Here is a 17,143-nt window from a genome sequence, read left to right as displayed (position 1 = left end):
GAAAAGAATTTGGAGCAGTTTATACTATGAAGGAAGAGGAAAGGGGAGAGGAAAAACCTAAAAAAAAAACAAAACAAAACAAAACTATTAAAATTAAGAAAAATACTGATTCTGAGTTTCCTGGCAGCCAAGACAAAGAGGAAAATCCAATCGTTTATTCAAAGCAAGCCAATCAATGTGTGTTTTTGAAGGAAAGCAAACAATGTCTTAGAGACCAAGGGAAGGAAGTGATAAGAGGTAGAAAGGGACCAACTCCCCACTCCTCCCACCCCTGCAAAAAACCCCAAAACCTAGGCCAGGGGGTAAAAAAGGAAGAGGATGATGATGAGTGTAGGAAAGAAGTAGAATTGGGTAATGTTTAGAAAAGGTATTGTAGAAAAGAGAATTTATATTAAGGTGAAGGCAATTAATGTGAACGTCAGGCAATACAGATGGGAATTTAAGAAACATTCCCCACCTGTGAAAATACTACCACAGTGAGCCAGCTGCTCGAACATTCTAAGGGTCTTTCTCTGGTGGGTGGACGGGAGGGTGTGTGGGTGTGCGTGTCTTGCATAATGCATTATATACCCCTGGCAGAAGCAATACATTAAACTTCTAAGTCACTTAATGTTTGAGTTCGCGCTTATCAGATTACATCACGAGAGTAATTTTTTGTTTCCTCGAGGAAGGAGGATGAAGGGACTGCAAGCTGGAGAGTGTTGGAGCACTTCACAAAAATCACAGAAAAGGGTGTAGGGGATGCCAAAGACGAACTCTGCCTCTTCACCATACTGTCGAAGCACAACTTTTAAAAGCTAAATGTAGAACTCCCATACAAATAGGTGGAAACTGTTTCATGAGGACGCTGTGTAACTTGACTTTTAAGAAACCAAAGGTGCTACTGAGAAATAAAGGAGACGCGGGGAAATATAACAGGCCAAGGGTGAGGAGGGAAGAAAGGGGCGGGAGCCTAGGCGCGGGACATTGCCGCCTGAGTAGCAGGGCCGGACGCCCGGAGAAGGGAGCGAGCGGGGGAGGGGAGGGGAGGGGGGAAGGCACACCTCCAAATTCAGCATCTCGGACTCTGAGGACTCCTCGGATTCCACTTCGCCCTCGCCCTCGTCCCCGCAGTCCTGTCCGTCCGCGTCCGACTCCACAGAGCGGTGAACGAGCTGCGGGAGCAGGTAGGAGGAGGCTCTGTGGAAAGTACCTTTCCGTCTCTGCCCCATGGGGGAAGAAGACCAGCAAGACTGACGCTCTTTTTCTGAGCGCGACAGTATCGACTGGGCTCCACGTCGTGAACTACCCTGGAGAGAGGAAGGCATCGGCCACTGGGGATCGCTCCCGGCGGTCGCCATCTTGTTTACCGGGTTGCCTAGGAGACTGCCGCCAGGGGAGGAGGAGCCGCAAGGGATTCTGGGCTGTCATCTCCCGCTCCTCCGCGCGTCCTTGCTTAAGGTCTGCGCCGTCCCTGGAGCTTGACTTTTTCTTTGGTTTTTGTTTAGTTCGTTCGGTCGCTGGCTTCGTTTCTTTTTGCTTGTCTTTCTCATTTTCACCTTTTTTCTCCGCACCCCTTTGGTCTCCAGTTGTTTTCTCCTGGCCTGGTGGCCCCTCTTAGAGAATTTTCATCCCCCCCTAAGATCACCTGTGAGCCTCCTTCCCGCACCTGCCTCATTCACAAAGGCTCTTTCCGCGGAGTGGTACTTTGAAAGTGTTAGTCTGATGCTCTCTGTTGGAAAGCTAATTAACACTGAAATTTTACTCTATGCGGACCGCGGTGTTAGGAGACGAGGTCGTGCATAAATGAAATACAAGACATGGTTCCTGTCCTTCTTACTTAATTGCGGGTAAGAAAGAGAAACTACCAGACGAGGACTGAGGGCTGATTTGCAATTAATTTACATTACCCGCCCCCCTTCCCCCAAATGATAAGCCATGTCCTTGGGGAGACACACGGGTTATGGTCTAACAATCCAAAGAAGAAAAAAACGATTGTCAAATTGACACTGTATCTGAAAGCCTCTGAAAAGCTATTAACATCCCATAAATAATTGTATTAGTCAAGTGACCTGCATTGGTAATTATTTTTATCTTGTTGCATAGGTTCCCTGTGCAGTTTCATAAAATACTCTTGCAAGATTACAAAGCATGATTTTATGCTAGTGTGATTTTATGTGACCCAAATCCCATAGCCTTGAGCTCCACAAAGTAGACACTCTATGGAAAAGCAGAATAAAAATTATAGTAACTATTATTGCCATAGCGATGACAATAGAAATCCTTGCAGGGAAGTCGCCCTCATCTTCCTGGCCTTACAGGGCCTTTTCTCCATGCTTCAGTGAAAGCAGTTGCAAATACAAAATGATCCTGTCAATGGCTGTCAGGGGAGAAGGAGAAAAAATCCTTATGGACACCATCCATTGACTATTATCTTTCTCAGTGCTTGAGGGACCGTTAAAACTGACATAAAGCTTTCAGAATTACCTTCCTTCATTATCTTGCTAGTCATAAATGTAAAGGCCACAATGAAAGTATCTCTTTTTGCTTGGCTCATCTCGCTGCTTGCTTATTTCTTTTTCCAGGGGGTAGAGACTCCTCCAAGGGATTTTTTCTTCACTGTCACCCCCGCAGGACCTGGCTCTAGATAACTGACATAGGGAAGAAGGGGGCAGAAAGTATAAAAATGGAAACCCAGTGTAGTTTTGGTTTCTTAAAATAACTTAATCAGCATTTCTAGCAAAGCAAGATTTGCCAGTGTTAATCTATTGAGGACAATGCCTTAAGACAGAATTAGGACCTGTCAAAGAATAATTTTCAAAAAACATGATTCTCATACAAAAAACTGAATGAAACACGGGAAATTTTATTCAACTCATTAAGTAATGAGAAAACCAGTATGATGGTTACAGGGTATTCAGAATACACAAAGAAAGGCATTCTGAAATAAGTTCACTAAGTTAAAGGGGGAAAAAAAACTGGTTAATGCCCTGCAGGATATAAGACTATACCTTTGGAATCAGGTATTTCTAAGTGCTTTCTTTTCACCTTCACATTTACCCTATGTCTATCCCCATTTGACAGATGAGGTAACTGAGGCCCAGAGAAGTTAAGTGACTGGCCCAAATTCAAGTGGTGGTGCTAAGATCCAAACCCAGAATGTTCAATTACCATTAGTGCAGATGGATAATGTGAGTCAAGGTAAAGGGACACAAGGGGTGTCAGAAGCATCGGTTAATGTTCTTAAGGATAAATAAAAGAATTCACTCGAATGACCCTTTCATATATAATCATAGCATGTCAGAACTAAAAATAATTTAAAAGCTTATCTTATTGAATTTTCCCTTTTATAGAAGAAGGAATTGATGGTCCACCAGAGACAAAAACTTGCCCCAAATCACCTGACTTGTTAGCAGCTGAGCAGGAATTTGGACTTCTCGTTGAGTTTGGACTTCTCGTTGCTCAATCTTTGCTCTTGCTACTTCACCAAAATGCTCCCTAAGCTGGAATTGTATGAAAAGAATCCCTACTTTGGGATTCTGGGCATCAAAAAAGAAGGCATGGGGCGCCTGGGTGGCTCAGTCGGTTAAGCATCCGACTTCAGCTCAGGTCACGATCTTGCGGTCTGTGAGTTCGAGCCCCGCGTCGGGCTCTGGGCTGATGGCTCAGAGCCTGGAGCCTGCTTCCGATTCTGTGTCTCCTTCTCTCTCTGCCCCTCCCCCGTTCATGCTCTGTCTCTCTCTGTCTCAAAAATAAATAAAAAATGTTAAAAAAATTAAAAAAAAAAAAGAAGGCATTATCTCTATAAAAGTTGTGTTACCAGGTAGAGAAGACAGAATTAGGCAGAGGGAGAAGAGGTGAGGGCAGGGAGTATTTTGTCTAATCTCTTACTAGCATAGAACATCAGTAATTGCTTCCATTTATGCAGGGCTTATGGTAAACGAGGCCTATGCTCCGTGCTATACATATCTCAGTTTATTATTCCAATTGCTCTCTGGAATAGGAATAGATACCCCCATTTTACAAGGGGAAGAATGATGCTCCAAAACGCCAAGCAAATTGCACAGTCACACGGCTTGTGTCTACACCAAGATTCCAACTCAAGTCTTACTGGATCCCAAGCCTCTGATCTTAACCATTAGTACTCTGCCTTCTCGGAAGTATGAATTAGTTTCTCAGGAAGTAATTGTCAGGCACAGAGAGCCTGGCCTTGGTGAGATACTGAAAATTTTAGTGCATGTGCATACGCGTGTGTGTTGGGGGCCAGGCAGGAAGACCCTAGGGTTCTGGGACCAGGGAAGTAGAGTGGGGTGGGCAGGAAATGGGATATAATAATCCAGGAGAGGAGGGTCTTCTGTGATAGCCCTGGATCCTTTCCACTGTGGATGAGAGGAAGGAGAAAGTGGAGTAGTATCACCATGGTGCTGAACAGCACCTCTCTTGAGGACATACAGAATAGGCTACTGGGAGGGCAGAATCAAAGCGGTCAAGAGCTGCAGTCTGAAAGAAGGTGCTAATTAGAGCTTTAGCTACTAGGTAGCTTTGCCCCAATAATATTATTTACCCTTACTCTTAACTTTTCTGTGTGGAACAGGGGTCTCCCCCAGTCTGGAGCCAGCATGCTAACGTAATTGACAATGGGAAGAAAAGGCAGGGACAGACTCTCTGTTTCCTGTATTTAGGGAGAACACATTCCCAGGAGTACAGATGTCAGACAAAGCAAGGAATGTGTGCCTCTATCCCCTTCATGTACCCAATTTTGCACCCCCTTCCCAATTTTGTGTGACGAAAAACAGGCTGGACAGTGCTCCTCAGGAATCTGAGATGGCAGCACCTTGAACTCATGGTGCTTTTTATGGAATACTTAAATTTTTACAGAATATCATGAAATGGGAGGATAGGCCATAGGAGGCACCATTGCTATGACAATAACAATGAAAACATAAGCACAACGAATGTTTATGAGTACTTACTATGTGCCAGGTATCCTTATAAGTGCTTTATATATATTAACTCATTAAATCCCTGTAAGGACCTTACAAAGTAGAGATTAATATTATCCCCATATTATAGATGAGTAATATAGGCTAGAGAGGTTATAACTCACTCAACCTACTTTGTCACACAGTTGCAAAGCTAGGACTCCAAAGGACACAGCTTGGTTTCCCAGCCCACATCCTTAATCAAAACACTATACTTCCATTCAACCACTTTAGTAAAAGCTTGTGGGGATGTTATGGATTGAATTTTTGTGCCCTCCCCTTCCCCCACCCAAATTCAAATGTTGAAATCTAATCTCCAATGTGATGGTATAAGGAGGTGCGGGGTCTCAGAGGTGATTAGGTCATAAAAGTGGAGTTCTCTTGAATGGGATTACAAGAGGCCAGAGAGCTAGCTTCCACTGTCTGCCCTCTGAGGGTTCAAGGGGAAGGTGGCAGTCTGCAAGCTGGAAGGTCCTCACCAGAACCTGAACGTGGCACCGTGGGCATCAAGATAAAAGGCATTATCTCTATAAAAGTTATGTTACCAGGTAAAGAAGACAGAATTAGGTAGAGGGAGAAGAGGCAAGGGGAGGAAGTATTTTGTCTCAACCCTTATTAGCATGAAACATCAGTAATTGCTTCCTTTTATGCACTTGCAGCCTTCAGAACTGGGAGAAGTAAATTTCTGTTGCCTATAAATCACCCAGTCTATGGTACTCTGTTATAGCAGCTCAAATTGACTAAGACAGGGGAGACCCTTGAAGTTGAGATAATTTAATTCATTAACATCATACCCTTTTATGTTCTCTTATCCCTTTCTAAGAAGAAGAGACGATTCTTCATAAGGAAGTTCATTATCTAATAACAGCCTAGTGGGACTATAGACATTAAACAAATAATTACACAAATAAGCATTTAATTTCAATTGCCATAAGGCCTAAAGAGGGAAAACACAGGAGCCATGAGAATATAACCTGGGGCCTTGACACAATATGGTGAGGAAGGATCCTTCAAAATGTTAGACACTTTGTACCTCATCATGATTATGAAAAAGGTTGGGGAGAGACAATACAACACATGAGGGACTTCATTTGTTGTCTTTGCAGAAATCAATGGCATCCAGATTATGATGGTAGTAATTAATTGGGCCGGTAGAGCCTGATAAAGTCCAGGTAGGACTTGACTAAGCCAAATAATATCTGTTCTAAGTAAATATCAAAGGGATTTCAGGGGGTGCCCCACTAATAGGTACTCTGTATTAAAAACTGGTGTTGAGATCAAAGGTAAAAATTGCAGTCTGGGAAGAGATAATCTCAAAAGCTCACAGGCAAGGGCAGACAAATCAAGCCAATGAAAAAATTGTTTGAAAAGGAATTGTAAGCATCAGGTCATGAATAAAATCTGAGCAGGGGGCTAGACAAGGGTTACTGAGAACTTCTAGCTCGGATTACCTTTGCAGACAGAACGGTGGATCTCGTCAGGGCAGTTACAACAACATAAGATCACAATGATTAAAATGTTCAAATGACAGCCAGATGGGACTGTGTGAAATCTTTTGGAAGAAGACACGAGGACTTGTGGCTGTTATACCAGGACATTCAGAAGAAGATCAAAGAAGACCAGAAGGAATTCAGGAAGACATCATGTCAGGAGGTAGCAGAAAGGAAATAGAGTTTGAGAGACATGAGGTTTAATAACCAAAGCATCTCAATGGCACTGAATAATAAAACAGAAGGAAGAGCTAACAGGGGACGGGTGAATGAACAGTGCAAGATCCCTCCATAAGCCACGCACTGCAAACACTGAAATGCACTTCATCTAGTTAAGAGCCAGCTTGAAATAGTGGTGCTTTGTGAAAGGGCAAATCACGCAGGCTCTGATGGAAAGCACAGGAAACACTCAGGTAGCCGATAACTGACTGATCACACAACCCATGTAAGAGGGTCCTGTTTCAGGCACCGGGATACATCATGATCTCTTTATTCAAGAGATCTGCATTATGGGTAGCAGGATATAGAGATTTAGAAAATGAATTGAAAGTACCCAAGAGAAGGTAAGTCCCACCTGACTGATCTGGAGTTAGTGTTTTAGGCCCTCAGGGAGGCAGGGAGTTAGAGGCAGGTGCAGACCATGCCTTCCCTTTGCCACTCTTGGCAGACAGGGTTCACTCCTCATGGCAGATAAGGCAGGCCAGTCTGTGGGAGTTGTCAGTTGAGACAAATCTGTATCCCCCAAATAGGGATTCTCAGAAACTTCACGGATGAGGTAAGAGACGAACAAGACCTTCAGGGAGAAAAGAGACACACACACGAGGGGGAGTGGGGAATCCACTAATGGGAAGCGGCATAAGCTGAGGCAAGGAGGCGGGCCTGGATGCGTTTTAGGAAGAGGCTCTGAGAAGGAATCGATATGGAATAAAACCTGCTCACAGAAAGTTGGGAAGGGAGGGTGCTGCCTTCTTGGAAGAAGAGGGGCATGCGTGAAGGAGCCGATGAAATTCCCTCGTGTGTCAAAATATCTTAGGATCGAGGGGATGAGAGTAAAGAAAAAGGGGAGAAGAGATGGGCCTCGCAAGAGATTCTGACAGCCACGAGGAGGAGGCAGGAACTGTAAAATCCTTGCTTTTACACGAAGTCTATTATGCACAGATGATGCTTTCCCATGAGAGTAACGGGAGGCTCTTGGTCTCTAACGTACCATATATTGTAGGCACTGTACACAATTTACATCTACACCTTGTGGCCAGACTTCCTCAGCTACCTTTCTCCACGGAGGGTCCCACCCTTCGTTGCCAATGTGCCTTGTGCATAATAAGCTTTATAAAAAGTGCTTTATAAAAAGTGCAGGTATTGACTGCTCGATAGCGATTATACTGAATGCAGCTGCTGCTTCGTTCCTCCTGAGCGAAATGACATCTGTGCAGATGAGTGTTTGGAATTAAATTAGCAGGATGCCTGTCCCAGAAAGGAGAGCCTGGACTCCAAAGGTGCCAAAGAAACAAAAAGACGCACGTCGGAATTCCAGAATTCAAAGGATCTAATACGACTTCTTTAAGTCACACCTGGGATCTGATCCAAGCCAGTCCTAATGCTACCTCCCAAGGTTACAGGGAGAGTTAAATCAGAGGAATGTGAAACTGGGGGCTTCAGAGTGGTAGCCTGCAAAGGCAGCCACAGATTCCTCTGATCCCTGTATGCACACCCCTTGCAATCGGACTTCAGCCCCTCCCATTAAAAGGTGGAGCCTATTTCTCCATTGTAAAGAAGCCAGGACCAGCCTCCTGGATAGTGACAGACAGGGGGGCTAGTTCCCTGGGGCTTTGGCCAGCTGCCTTCCATTACCAGACACTCAGTGAAACCAGCCTAGATCATCCAGTACCAGCCGACCTGCCAACTGACCCAAGATTTCTGAGGGAACCCAGCAAAAACCAGATGAGCAAAACCCCAGCAAAAACCAGCCCAGAAGAAGCATAAGCTAAATAAACGGTTGTTTTAAGCCACTAAGATCTGGGATGCTCTGAAAGGCAGCAAAAGTGAACTTATACATATAGTGTCTGGATTGCCTACAGTCTCACCAGACTGGTTAATAACACATTGAAGTTAGAATCTTTATCTTGTGACTTTCATTCAAGTGATTATTTTCATATTGGCCTCTGCTACTGTATTATCTTCCATCATAAACAAATCTTTGCTACTATAAAGACCAAGAAAGAAGCTGCAAATCTTTCCAACAATGTAGGCATCTTAGGGCTTTCCAGAGAAACAGAGCCAATAGGATAAATATGTGTGTGTAAGATATATATGGAAAATAAGAAATTGACTCACATGATTTTGGAGGCTACAAGTCCTGAGATCCGAAATTGGCAAGCTGGAAACCTCAGAAAACTGATGATATACATTCCAGGCCAAGAGCAGAGGAAGACACAAGCCTCCACTCAGTAGAGAAATAGAGTTCCCTCTCACTCAGCCTTTTTGTTCTATTCATTTCTTCTTGGATTGCATGAGCCCCGCCCCCCATATCAGGGAGGGCAGTTTGCTTTACTCAGTCTACTGATTCAAATGTTAATCTCGCTCAGAAACACCCTCACACATGCACCCAGAACAACATCTGACCAAATGTCTGGGCACCTCGTGGCCCTGTCAGGTTGACGCATAAAATCAACCATCACAGAAGGTAACACGAGTGGTTTCTAAGAAAGGGACAGAAACAAAGTCCTTTGGGAGCTGTGAAAGGGAACGAACAAATCTCACATCTTTTGCCTTCATTGCAGGTGGCCCTGTCCAGCCAAGTGAGCCTCAGGGATGATCTGAACACCAGCCTTCATTTCTTGTCTTCCTTAGGCCTGTGGTGATGCAAGCCACTGAGAGCATTAAACAGTCTAGGGGGTACATAAAAATAATAGTAATAATAATGATAATAAAAATGGAAAGGGCCACACTTACATAAAAAAGTACAAGTAGACAAGAGGTAGTTCTAGAATTCTATTCCCTTAAAGTGAAACATTATATATTCAGAAGAGGAAAGAGGATGATAAGGAGAGAAATCATACCTGGAGTCATGTCACAGGGCCCTTTAGGAGTCATAGGACATCGGCAAAGTGCATGTCTAGAGAACAAGAATCGATAACCATCGGTTATCGGAAGAATAGGACAGTATCATGACCTTTGGCCTCTCACTGCCCTTAGATACCCAGGTGAGCAAATCTGTGTTTGAATTATTTATCTGCTTTGTAGACTCTTGCAGATACAAACAGCTCTGTATATGCATAGTATTTTCGTTATAAATAACTAGAGGCTTAGGGTATTTTTCAAAGTTCATTAATTATTGAGGTGCCTCAAGCAGCTCGTATTACTTTGTCATGTTTTGATTTTTGTTCTGGACCAAATCAAGTTAGAGTGCACCTTGATTGTGAGTTCACTCAGGAAGTGATTTACAGCCTTCATAAAATTCTTTTGCGCGAAAATCATGTTGGAGAAATTTGATTTTAACTATTTCGGTACTGAGTTCTTCACACTACAGCTTTAAAAACAAATGTGGTAAAATGCACACAAAATTCACCACCATAACCGTTTACAAAAGTGTACATAGGGTTCAGTGACATTAAGTATATTTCCATTATATTGACAACCATCACCACTATCCGTCCCCCAGAATCCTTCCATTGTGCAAAACTGACCCTATACCCAGCAAACAGTAACTCCCCATTTGCCCTTTACCCCAGTCCCACCGTTCTACCTCTGGAAACCACCGTTCTCCCTCTGTCTCTATGAATTTGCCCGGTCCAGGCACCTCAGTGGAATCAAAGAATATATGTCTTCTTGTGACTGGCTTACTTTACTTAGCAAAATGTCCTCGAGGTTTATCCACGTTGTAGCATGGGTAGAAATTTTCTTGTCAAGTCTGGACAATATTCCATTAGATGTACAGACCACATTGTGCTTAGCCATTTATCTGTCAGGGGACACTTGGGTTGCTTCCATCTTTGGGCTCTTGTGAACATGCTGCTCTGAACTTGGGTGTGTGGGGACCACACCGTCGTTTCTCCCGTGTATGTGTATCTAGAAGTGGACTTGCTGGGTCAGATGATGATTCTCTTTGGAAATTTGTAATGGGCTGCCACGCTGTTTTCCACAGCGGCGACATCGTTTTACATTCCTACTAACAGTGCACAAGGGTTCTAGTCTCTCCACATCCTTACTGACACTTGCTACTTTCTGGGTTTTGCTTATCTGTTTTGTTTTTGGATAGTAGCCATCCTAATGGGTGTGAAATTGTATCACCTTGTGGTTTGGCTTGCATTTCTCTAATGATTAGTGATGTTGAGCACCTTTTCATTTGTGTATTGGCCATTTGTGAATCTTCTTTGGGCAAATGTCTTTCATTCCTGTGCCCCTTTTTATTTTTTTTATTTTTTATTTTTAAAAAATTTTTTTTTTTTAATGTTTATTTTTGAGACAGAGAGAGACAGAGCATGAATGGGGGAGGGGCAGAGAGAGAGGGAGACACAGAATCGGAAGCAGGCTCCAGGCTCTGAGCCGTCAGCCCAGAGCCCGACGCGGGGCTCGAACTCACGGACCGCGAGATCGTGACCCGAGCTGAAGTCGGACGCTCAACCGACTGAGCCACCCAGGCGCCCCCCTGTGCCCCTTTTTAAGTCAGGTTGCTTCGGCCTTGTTATTGAGTTTTAGAGGTTCTTTGTATATTCTGGATACTAATCTTGTATCGGATATGTGATCTGCAAATATTTCACTCATTTCATTGTGTTTTCACTCTGTTGATTGTGTTCTTTGATTCACAGAAGTTTTAAATTTGTATTTAGTCTGGTTTATTTGTACCTTTGTGGCCTGTGCTTTTCGTGTCACCTCTGAGAAATGACTGTCGTAACTAACATCTTGAAGCTTTTCTCCAGTGTTTTCTTCTGACAGTTTTATAGCTTTACCTCTTATATTTATTTAGGCCTTTGAACCATTTTGAGTTAACTTCTGTATATGGTATAAAGCAAGATCCAGCTTCATTCTTTTGCATATGGACATCCAGTTTCCTCCACACTATTTATTGAAAAGACACTATCATGTTTTTTAATGTCTAAAATTATCAGGGCGCCTGGGGGGCTCAGTCGGTTAAGTGTCTGACTCTTGGTTTTGGCTCAGGTCACGATCTCATGGCTTCGTGGGCTCGAGCCCCACATCGAGCTCTGTGCTGGCAGTGCAGAGCCTGCTTGGGATTCTCTCTCTCTCCTCTCTCTTTGCCCCTCCCCAACTCATGCTGTCCCTCTCAGAATAAATAAATAAACTTCAAAAAAAAATTACCAAGAGAAACAAAGACTGGGGAGCCAGGCTGGCTCAGCTGGTAGAGCGTGCGATTCTTGGGGTCGTGAGTTCAAGTCCCACGTTGGATGTGAAGATTACTTAAAAAAATCTTACCAACAATAACAGGAAAGAAATGAAGATGGTCTGTCTCTTTAGGCAGAGAGTATTACCGCTGTACAAGATGGTCAGGCATTACCAAGCACATGACCAGTACTGATTTAATAATCTTTGAAGCATAGGCACTCGTTAGTCTCCATTTCTCCCCTGCCCTTTCTGTTCCCTTCCAGTCTCCCTCCCCAGAGGGACTGATCCCTGCAGATAATATCATCTGGCTCCCTTGCCTTTTGTCTTTTAATTCATTTTGGCAAAAGGGAGGGCAGGCGAGAGAATGGTCAGAGCTCCCCTATACTGCTGCATCCCTCCGTGACTCTGGTTCCTGTCTGGAGCCCCTCTTCAGTTCTCATCAGGCTGTGGAATATTATTTGCTTCCCTTGATCCTTCAGTTCCTGCTTCAGTGAAGCCCTGGGAATCTCAGCATCCGTTGGTGGTTTCCTTGACTCTACTCACACCTTTGTGAACAGTCTCTTTATTAAATTCTCTTCAGAATCCTGAGTGGGCCTAAAATTTCCTGCTGAGTCCCTCACCGATATGAACGGTAAGGGTACATGAAGACAGCCTTTTTGAAGGAGCCAGTGAAGCTAATCCGTCTAGTGAGATTCTTACCATGGTATTTACATCCGGTTTAGAAGTAGAAGTTGAGTGAGAGAGACGCAGAAGTCCTCTCTCTTGCCCTTTTCCTTTCCTTTTCCTTTCTTTTTTTGGATGCCAGGGAAGTCTATGGCCATACCACCCTGAAAACACACCCAATCTCATCTGGATGCAAGAGAATTAGGGAGGAAGGGGAGGGAAATTCTGTTTTTTAGTTTTTTGTCTGTCTCTTTGTCTTAAGGCTAAGATTTCAAAGGGAAAACAGTGCAAAAGACCAATACCTCTGCCAAGTACTAAAGATAGCTATTATGAGCAGACTAGCAGTAGGATTTTATACTCCTAGCAAATTAGAGCAGCCAGAAGGGTTTCTCCAGTCTCCCCAAAACCGGTCCAGAAGTTAAACGTTGTTTATATACCTCTCGGCCATAAAGATATGTTTACTATTTGGGCATAAGAAGTAAACCCAGGACTGGATTACATTAAGCAATAATTTATATCCGAGGTTAATGAGAGAACCGGCTTGAATCTGGGAGCACCCAAGCATTCGCTTTCTTTTCATCTTGATCCTTTAGTCATAGTCATGTCTCAAAGGAATTGTCTCTTCTCTTGGCTCATTTCTCTCCTATGCATTGGAACGTAACTAAAGGGCAAACTCAGGCTCCACACCCAGACCTGCCTCAGTTACTGAACTAATCTGACTGTGTCTGGAAGGGACCTCTGCCATCGAGCTGAACTTGAATTCAATCATTCTGTAAACTACACCCAGAATGTTGTACCCTTGGAGTGAATCCTGGGTACACACAGAGTGAGAATTACAGTATTTCCTACACCTTCCAGCTACCCCCATTGCTGATTCAATCCATATGAAACCGCTTCTGCGCTTATAAATATCCTCACTACCTTCTGGCTGCAGTTCTCCCAATGGCAGGCTTATGCCTCGGAAGGAAATAATCGCCTTCCCTACTTGTGGGATATTTTGTAAAACGCTGAGGATGACAATCATCACAATGTAGAAGGTTACATGGCTAATTCTTAACCTTTTGCCATCTCAAAAATTACCCTTTACCTTAACATTTACAAGAAATAAGTGCATATGGATCACAGTTAAAAATACAGAGAGATCTTCTCCATGTCCCATCAGTTCACACTTATTCAAATAATGACTAAGAGGCTGGGAGAGAGGACTTCCAAATTTGATTCCTATCTCCCCATTCAACCATTTCTCAAAGAAACTGCCAAGGCTTCTTAGATAAATCCTAAACAATATTTTATATTTTCATTATGCTTGTTTTTAAAAATGAAAGCAAAAAGACTAAGTATTTTTCACCCTGGCAATAAACCTGCACAGACAGAGAATTAGATGTCAGAACCTTTAGTAGCAGCCACATTATTTAGCTGATGAATTAATAGGAATTCGTGGAAGAGGAGGTAGGATTTAAAGTTAAAGCTGAATAACAATTAGGTCTTAGTGTCATTAAAATTCTGCTTTCAGCTGCTACTAATTTTCTTTCTGACCACAAAAGACATTCGTTATTCTGAGGAAGGAGGAAAAAGATCTATATTGTTTTACAACACTACCCGCTGAAGACGCTGCCACTGTGGGAAGAGGTTGCCATTTAAATTGCATAGACAGGAATAGACAGAAGAGGAGAAGATGGGGGGCGGGGGGGAGGAATGCACTGGGGTGCACGTGAGGATCTTGCAAGCATGAGTAAATTCAGTGGCAGGAAAACAGACGAGGCAGTGTAAGAAGAAATAGCAGAGGTCAGCATCTGGACCTCTGCCTCGACACAGGGGGTCAGAGAACACTAGGCATCAGGTGTCCATTATTGAGAAAAAGATCGGGTGCTTTGAAAGGGAAGGTTGGGGGTGTCACACAAGGCCAAAGACAAGTCAGTGTAACCCCAAATGACAGTGTAGCTATTGGGTTTCAGCCTTTAGCAAATTTCCATCATTGAGATCCTGGTCGGTATTTGGAGCTCACTTGGGGAGAAGCACTTGGATTCACAGCACGATTATGCCTTAGCAGTCCCCACTCCCAAACAAATGTTACTCTACTCTTAGCATCACCAGGAGTATCCACCCACCTGATTCTTGATTACAGGTAGTAAATATGGAAACTGAATGCGTATCACTGTGAAGCAGGTCCATTCATGTATTAATTGAGAGCCAAAGAACACAGGCATTTTAATGATGCGAGAAGATGTCGAATCTGAGCTATAGGCGGTCAGGTCTACACGTGTGAGCCCAACCATTCAAAAACTGAATTATCTAAGGTGAGGAAACATTACGGCATGAGTCACATGCGGAAATCCAAAATAGGAAGGAGGCCATCATTGCCAAACTTCACGACTGTTTCAGGCAAGGGGACATTCATCTTTAAAAACAAAAAAAAAACAAGTTTATTTATTTTGAGAAAGAGAGGGTGAACGCACGTGCATGCATGAGAGCGGGGGAGGGGCAGAGAGAGAGAGAGAGGGAGAGAGAGAGAATCCCAAACAGGCTCCTGTCAGTGTAGAGCCTGATGCAGGGCTCGATCTCACGAACTGGGAGATCATGACCTGGGCCGAAATCAAGAGTCAGACGCTTAACCGACTGAGCCACCCAAGTGCCCCATGGAAAGTGGACATTTGTCTTAAAGAGAATCTGATAAACACACAGCCCCTGGAGAAGAGTAACAGAAAAAAAAATGCTGATATCATAAATTTTGAGCTACTTCTACTGGAACAGAGGATTAACAATTCCCTCTCAAGAAGCAACAGTTATGAGAGCCTGCCAAGAGAGGTTGAGATAAGAAAGGGATGACTCAGCAGGAAGACATCAGCCCTCAAAAACTGAAATGTGGGTCAGAGCCTCAGCCCTTCTTAGTCTTCCTAATGGCTCCTCTGAGGTCAGTTGTGTTAACTTCACAGCCATCCCTTAAAGATGAAAATGAACATTGCATGACCTCATCCCAGCACTAAAAGGGGTCACATTTTAGTTAGCAAATGGCAGTCTTTCTATAATTTACATACTAAACAGAAGACTCTAGATTCCTGGAATTTCCCTTAGGGAGACAAAAATAAATAAAAGGTGCCTATGCTAACCCATGGTCTAGTGGGAGAAACTGAACTAAGTACAGATGATTCATAAAGATAGGTGGCTTTCGGGGTGCCTGGGTGGCTCAGTTCGTTAAGCAACTGACTTTGGCTCAGGTCATGATCTCACGGTTCGTGGGTTCGAGCCCCACATCGGGCTCTATGCTGACAGCTCAGAGCCTGGAGCCTGCTTCAGATTCTGTGTCTCCCTCCCTCTCTGCCTGTCCCCCACTTGTGCTCTCTCTCTCTCTGTCTCAAAAATAAATAAAACATTAAAAAAAAAAAAAAACAACCCAGGATGGGTGGCTTTCGTAACACAACGTGAGAGACACTAATGATGGAGTGAGGACCAAATGCTGGGGGAAGGTAGGGGAGGCTGTGGCCTTTTTGGAACCCAGCCCTTTCTCACCATCGTAGGCTAGGGAGCAAGTGCAGTATCCAGTCCTAGTGAGAAGAGAAAACGCATGCCAACGTTTTCCCTTTTGTTTGGGTCCCTTAATTTGCTAGACTGGCTCTAGGTGTCTCCCATCCTCAATATTTATGAAAAATACCTCATTGTACCTATTTCCTCAGAAGACTCTGTGGAACTGTAAGTTATTTCATGTGTTTTCCCCGAAAACAAATCTAGGATGTCAACCCCCCCAGCAAATTAATAAGCAGCTATTGTTATTTCTAACAAGTTTTGCTATCGTTTCTAATACAGATGAAGAGATTTCATAATAAAGGCACCCGGTCTATGGCAGGCACTATGCTGGGCTCTTTTATACTTTCTCTTTCTTAATATTCACAAGAGTAGGAATTATTACCCCATTTTGCAAACCAGAAGACAAGAGTTTAGGAAGTTAGATGAGTTGCCTAAGAGCACATGAGCCAATAGGTAGGTGTTCCAGCAAAAACTGTAAACCCAGGTCTTTTGATCCCAAAGCCTATACGTTCTTTCTACCACATTCCGTGCATCCCACGGAAAAATGAAATCTAATCCGGTACCAGTGAAATCTCTTAGATATCCCTAACATCTGTTACCCCTAACCTCCCCTCCACCCCTCCTTCCTCACAGACCTTCAACCTCCTCGGGAGCTCTGCCTACAATCAGCCTCCAGGGGCTTCTTGGAGCCTGGCCCCACCCACTCTTGGTTTCAGTCAATCCGAGTGCCCCATTCCTTGCTGGCGATTGGCTTAGGATGTTCACGTGGAACTCATCTGGCCAATGGTATGTCTCCACTTAAAGAGTTTCTGGGAATGGCTTCCCACGTAAAAACAAAACAAAACAAGTTTCAGAGGCAGAGATGGTCTCTACTTGCATGGTTTGGGGACACACGCACATAAGGCTTTTGAACTGGGTCAGCATGAAAATCATCAGCCTTTGTAGTCAGTGGGATGGGGTCAGGAGGAGCCTGTTTCCTGAAAAATGGCTGCCTTCTGCCCAGGTCAGGGACCACCTTGGGTCTTTCATTACTTGCCTTGATCATGGGAAGCATCCTTGGATGCTTCCAACGGTTAACTGGTTATATTTGAGTTAATTTGCTTTTTTTTGTTTTTTGTTTTTTGTAAGAATCTGGGGCAGTTAATCACATCACATTCATTTCTC

The 17,143-nt window shown here is 43.7% G+C and overlaps 1 protein-coding gene across 3 annotated transcripts in view; it reads right to left on the bottom strand.

Moving 5' to 3' along the window:
• LRGUK (leucine rich repeats and guanylate kinase domain containing) overlaps window positions 1-1,903 on the bottom strand; it is a 62,302-nt gene extending 60,399 nt beyond the window's left edge. The window contains exon 1 of one of the 3 annotated variants that reach the window (XM_049643025.1): window positions 1,044-1,903. In XM_049643025.1, coding sequence (XP_049498982.1) covers window positions 1,044-1,340 — 297 coding nt within the window. In that variant the 5' untranslated portion in view covers window positions 1,341-1,903. The remainder of the gene's footprint in view (window positions 1-1,043) is intronic. The other 2 variants (XM_049643024.1, XM_049643023.1) reach the window with 2 other exon arrangements.
• Window positions 1,904-17,143: the final 15,240 nt, after the last annotated feature.

This window comes from Panthera uncia, chromosome A2 (genome assembly GCF_023721935.1).
Source record: "Panthera uncia isolate 11264 chromosome A2, Puncia_PCG_1.0, whole genome shotgun sequence".
Classification (NCBI taxonomy): Eukaryota; Metazoa; Chordata; class Mammalia; order Carnivora; family Felidae; genus Panthera; species Panthera uncia.
Note: the sequence above shows the minus strand (reverse complement) of the source record. Positions and strands in the feature narration are given on the sequence as shown.